At 38.3% G+C, this 6,000-nt stretch overlaps 1 protein-coding gene across 1 annotated transcript in view; it reads left to right on the forward strand.

The window, feature by feature from the left end:
* The window catches only part of BMERB1 (bMERB domain containing 1), a 50,784-nt gene extending 45,338 nt beyond the window's left edge, over positions 1-5,446 (forward strand). Inside the window, exons 5-6 of the mRNA XM_030484322.1 lie at positions 702-784; positions 1,986-5,446. Coding sequence (XP_030340182.1) covers positions 702-784; positions 1,986-2,098 — 196 coding nt within the window. The 3' untranslated portion in view covers positions 2,099-5,446. The remainder of the gene's footprint in view (positions 1-701; positions 785-1,985) is intronic.
* Positions 5,447-6,000: the final 554 nt, after the last annotated feature.

A 6,000-nucleotide genomic window follows, 5' to 3' on the forward strand; every position in this document is an offset into this window, starting at 1 on the left:
CATAATTGTAGGCTACTGAGAATGTACTGCTATGCACTATGCAGATGCGAATACATTAATGTCAATTCACATTTGGAGCAAAACTGGAGGCTTTTCTTTAAAGCTCTTGATAATAAAATCTGGTTTTCCTCTAAACTGAGATGTTCAATCAGTGCACTCAATGTTTAAGTAACAAAATAGCAAAGAAACTAATATGGAAATACCCTCAACAGATACAATTAAGGTTAGCAACGCCACCTTTTTATTTTGGGCCTAGTGCTGTCAGCTTCAGGCAAAGAGAAATATATACTAACAGCAGAAGACCATGAGATCCAGCCTTTAAAAATAAGCACTATAATCACAGCAATATATATCCTCTGCTTCATTTTGTAGAGGAAGTATCATGAAGTACTTGTGAGGCCAGCTTAAAATAGGTTATACATTATGGTTTAAATCCACTGAGTAGGGAATATAATGAGTCCAACAGTATCAAGAGACAAGTAAAGAATCTTGGTGAAAATTCTGCATTCTACAAGAAGTTTGTTACTCTTTTTGTTTAGGCAAATATTTTGCTCTTTAATAAGCAGCAAAATTAGGAGTTTCTAAAAAGAACAAAATGAATTGTTTACTAGCGATTTGATCCTAGCTACTCTAGCTTTTACTGTCCCATTTACGGAAAAAACATTGTTATTTGTGACATTTATTTTTCTTTTTTCCATCAGAGAGAAAGAAGAAGACAGAGAGATGGCTGAATTCCTTCGCACCAAGTTAAAACCCATAGATAAAGCAACACAATCTCCTACCAGTGAGTTCTTAGACATTATAAGAAACAAGAACAGTGGAAAAAACACTTTAAAATGGTTTTGTGTGTTTTAAATGTGAAAAGTATATTTGAATACCCGCTGCCACAACCTGCTTTTGTAAAGCAACTAGATTTATTTTTGCCAATCTTTTTCCCATCTAGTTCTGCAGAAATAGCTGGGTGAAAAACCTCTTTATATATACGCTAGGATATCTGAAGCAAAGTTTACCCGTTTACAACAGGCAAGATGGAAACTAGAGAAAAGACTGCCGACTTCCACAGCTGCCCCAAATTTCTCACATTTACCACAATAAATAGGCTTTTCAATCACCTCAACCCAAATTTATGGAACTGCAAACATTTCTCAGAAACTAAGCGGATTATATGATCCCTGGGAAGCTTTTAGCTGCAACTTTCAAACCAATATAGTCACAGCATGAGCTCTAAAAGTTAACAGATTCTGACCTGTCACAAACTGAGCTCTTAAGCAGGGAGAGTCAAGTGCAAGTGGTGCCCTTCTTAGACAGTGGATTTGGTCCACCAGCTGAAGAGGTTTATATCCAAACACACTGCCATTTTGCACAGATGATCTTCTTAAAGAGTTTCTAGAGAGATGTGGAATGACCGTGAAGTTCAAGTACCAGCTTGATAAAGACATTTTAAGATGCATCACTAATTGTTTATACCCTTTTAGTCACAGGGAGCATGTGTCTCACCTCCCTTGTTAATTTCCCTATGTTGCTGTTTTAAATACAACGTTAAAGATTCTTTTCACCCTGAAAAATTAACACCTACCTTTATCTTGCTCTCCTCATGACAGCATCCAAGGTGATGAAAGAATAAACTGTAGCAATATTTTTGTTCAACTCCTTAGTTGTTGGGCTTTAAGCATAGTAAGATGACTTTCTGTGGAAGGACCCATTATCTGACCCTAAGGCTGTGAAAAGGGACAGCTGGATTGAACAAGGGGCAAGAAGTTTACGCCCACACTGAGATGTCTGGATCCTTCAGCCAGTTGGACTCCACATACGAGCCTGGTTACTAACAAGTGTTAGAAGTATTGTTCTAACAATTTAAGATATTTGGGGAAGAGGGGGTTGGAGGTGCAGAGGGCAGGAACGGCTTGCATTCTTTAAGCCAGAAGTAAGAAGAAAGAGTTTGACCAGCTCTTGGTTTTAATGGTGTCCTGTTTTGAACATTGCAGGCAGCCCAGCAGAAAAGAAGGCAGAACCTCCTCCAAGCAAGCCCACCATTGCCAAGGCAGGATTGGCTATTATTAAAGATTGTTGTGGGGCCACACAATGCAACATCATGTAGCTGTGGGCTTTCTACCGTGTTTGTCTTTTAAAATGTTTTCGTTGAATGAAACTGTGTAGAGTGAGGGGAACGAACACCGTCCTGCTAACAGAATCAAGAGCAACTGGTACAAGTTATGTATGGAATGTACAATGGCAGGTTCTTCACTGTTGCATGGATCACTCAACACGCATGCCTAAAAACAAAAGAAATCTATATAGTGGCTGTCCAGTGACCAGAAAAGATCTGTAGTAAAGTCAACAAAAACACCCCAGTGATAGAAGTGAATGGAAAGAGGGTATATTTCATCCAGTAAGGTGTAAAATGGCAATTTTAATAGGTCAACGCTTGGTAAGAATGTTGTACACTTTTCCCCTTGACAAACAGCACTCAAAAATTGCTTAAGTACCCATTTTGGCTACTTTTCAAAACAAAAGCCACAGTAGTATATGCTGTATATAGCACAACTGATAGATGAAGCAATTTCAGGATAACTGATGCTGCATACAGAATCTTTATCAAACTACTATGATCTTCAACTACTTTGCTGTGGAGTTTCACTTCAAATTCTTTCTAAAGAATGAGGATCAATGACAAGGATGTTGCAAGTAGAGGTAGATTCTTATATCCCATGATTCCTAAATTACTCAAGTCAGATTAATATTGTTTGCACCAAAAATAAATTGATGAAGCTTTAACAAGCACAGCTACAGTAACTGCAAATAGATGTAGTCCAGAGTTGTACCATTTCTCTTTTAGATTTCCACCTCACATGGAGTCACAGAAATATTTACCCAGAGAGTTTTGTCTGCTATTAGAAGTTACAGGCAGTATGACATTATGTATCACTGGTAGGTTGCTGGGAAAAGAGTGGAAGACAAACAGAATTTAATATTTAAACAATGCTTAAAACAACTATTAATTGCATATTTCATGACCACAAGAAATACAGACTTTCAAGCATAGGAGGACAGTAGTCACCCAAGACAAATTGGCCACAAGACAAATATACAAATACAGAAGTAGGTATTTGTGGTAGCGAGATCACATTCTACACAAAATGGGTTTAAAATTAAGGGAAATACAGAAGGACTTACCTGTGTTTCACTACTAAATGTGTTTCTGGTCTCTATGCAGATTAAGCCTTGTGGAATCTAATATATTAGCTGTCAGTAGCTGGTTTGTCTGTGTGATGGTACTCCATATAAATGTACTGTGATAGGTGTAAATAGTAAAATAAACGTACATGGATCTAATGTGAAAATCTCAGGCTTAGAAATAACAAACAGATAGCAAAAAGTTCCTAAAATAAAGTTCTTCAAGAGGAACTTCCATTTTTTGAAGCCAGCTAAGTGACATCTGCACTTCTATACAAAGGAACCACAGCTATAGGAAAGGAAAAAAAAATTAACAGCAGTTACCCAAAAAAGTTAGACAGTAATATTTTTTTAAAAAGAGAAAGTACCCTTAAAATCAACAAGATAGACATCATCTAAAGTAACTCAGACTGTTCTTGTACAAATAAAATCTAACCCCTAGCATCAGACTGATCCAATGAAGATTTGTGTTTTCAGAATAATTTGTTTCAGTATTGCAGACTCACTCAAGACAAAGAATCTACATCACTAAGTTCCTCAAGGTTCAAGAATCAAGGATAAAAAGAACCACAAAAGGATTCCACTAAGACATGACACACTTGTCATTACTTTGACCAAAGACACAGGAAAAAGGACAAAACCTATCCAAAGGCTGAACAGTCATATACAGTTATTGCATCCTTGTTGATACACACAACATCACATAAGCTCTGTAGCTGTTAATAGCTATTGTATCAGGTATGGGTTAGACTCTGTACAGCACCTGTGTACATTAACAGAGTTAGGGGCAAAACTGCTTTCAAGGGAGAGTACACACTGGAGGGGAGGAAACACCCACTGGCTTCTGGAAAATTCAACAGCCTCTTGAATTTGCTGGTACCCAATTAAAACATCAGGAATTATCAATATCCTAAGACAAGATGCAGATGTTCAATGCCAGTAATAAAGGCAAATGGAAGTTCAGAAAAAACCTGTAGTGAAGCACCAAACTTAAAGCCTTAGGATCAACTGTTACAACCAAGTGTTGTCAATGCTGGTAAGTAAAGGGACCTGAAGGACTTCACACACAGTTTTTGTAAGGCAAGAGGTGACTTATGCACATCAGTGTTTAAACCAGGCTGTGCTGATGACTGGGGTGATCCCTGCGTGCTACACAGAATCTGTTCCTTTGGGAAGAAAAGTGAAATCGGTAGAACGTAGGTTTGTATGAAAAAACTTTATTAACAGGAAACAGAGCTGGTCATTTCTAGGATGCAACACTCATGACTAGGCTACAGAGCTCCCTTTTAATTAAAATGAAGAAGAGAAAGCGCAGCAAGTATGAATATGTTATATTCATATCCAGTTAGCACTGGTAGCCAGTGCCCCAAAGGGACCTACCTACAGCAGTATTAGTGAGAGTGAACTTCATTTTCAGAAGTTCTAGCTTGGCTCAGCTGAAAGGTTTTCTTTGTATGAGTTTGTTTTGCTTTTAATTAGCAAATGCTTCAGTTCTCTTTCTGTTTGGGTGGGTTTGAACAGCTTGCCTGCAGTGCACTGGTGGTTCCTTTAGATTGGGAGTCAGTGATGCTGCTTAGTGATAAAGTCCTGGATTTTTTCAGACTGTGAGGTCAGACTCTCAGCTATGTTCAGCAGTGGCTTACTGTTGTCCATCCAGAACGCAGCAGAGTTCTAATGGCTTACTTTTACACATAACTGTTGTAATTAAACAAATTAAACTTAGGAAGGAACTATGTGTGCAAGAATCTTGGTCCTTGTTTTTAAAAGTCAGACTAATCCCCTGAGTACTCCCAAGAACAATGAAGGGCTTTGTAACTTCCATGATCCTGTGAACATAGCACATTATTACAGCAATCCCCATATGTAAAATCAGCAGAAAGTATTGGACAAGGATCTTCAGGTGACTACATCGAGTAACAGTCGTCATTTCAGAGCTGATTTTCAGATATCTGTTACTTCCTGCAAAGAGGGACATCGGATGATCCAAAATCTCTTCTGGATATCCTGGCTGTTTATCACTTCAGAAAGAAGGCAAGGCATCAGAAAATGAAGAAAATGTAAGGTGGATTCAACACACTTTTCCTCTATAAACATGGCTGTATTCAGGAAAGGATCCTGGCCTACTGAGAAAAACAAAATGCTGAAGTGCTATTTGTACTAATCACTAATTCTACCAGCAAACGGTTCTCTTGTACCTTCCCCATGGCCTACTGAATCTCTTCAGCAAAGTTAAACCTATTTCCAAATAAACTAAGCTGCTGTGTTATACTAAGCATATGTTTATTCCTGTTACTGAAGGAAATAAGTGGTTATGGAGTAGAGTGGGATGCACTTATTGTGCGGCTACACTTTTCAAAAATAATAGGATTATTATTCTGCAAGAAAGGAATCATTTGGTGAGTTAGTGATGCTACTGAAACACAAATAAAAGCATTTTGTCTCACTGAAAAAAACCCCAAAAACCCTAAACCCAAAACAGTTTCTCCAACTCCACAAACAAAACCACCAAAAAACCAATCCCATTATACTTCTAGGCGACTTTGAAACCTCATTACATACAGCCCAGAGCACTGCACGGATTAGAAGATAGTTTTCAGCCCTGCATTGAGGAGATAAAGGTCCCAAAATATTTGAGTATGAAAACCATTGCCAAGGCAGAAGGGTGAACAGCAGTTGAAAAAAATAACAACCAGCACTGCCTGGTCTGCTCACCAGAGTGGTTTTACACATACTAGTGTAGGGCTCTGGAGATCTCAGTGACCAGAGACTATGTGGGAATAAGATGTAACCAAGTGCATTGAGGCGTGGATCTCATGCTGCTGCTTT

The sequence above is a fragment of the Strigops habroptila genome, chromosome 4 (assembly GCF_004027225.2).
Source record: "Strigops habroptila isolate Jane chromosome 4, bStrHab1.2.pri, whole genome shotgun sequence".
Lineage (NCBI taxonomy): Eukaryota > Metazoa > Chordata > Aves > Psittaciformes > Psittacidae > Strigops > Strigops habroptila.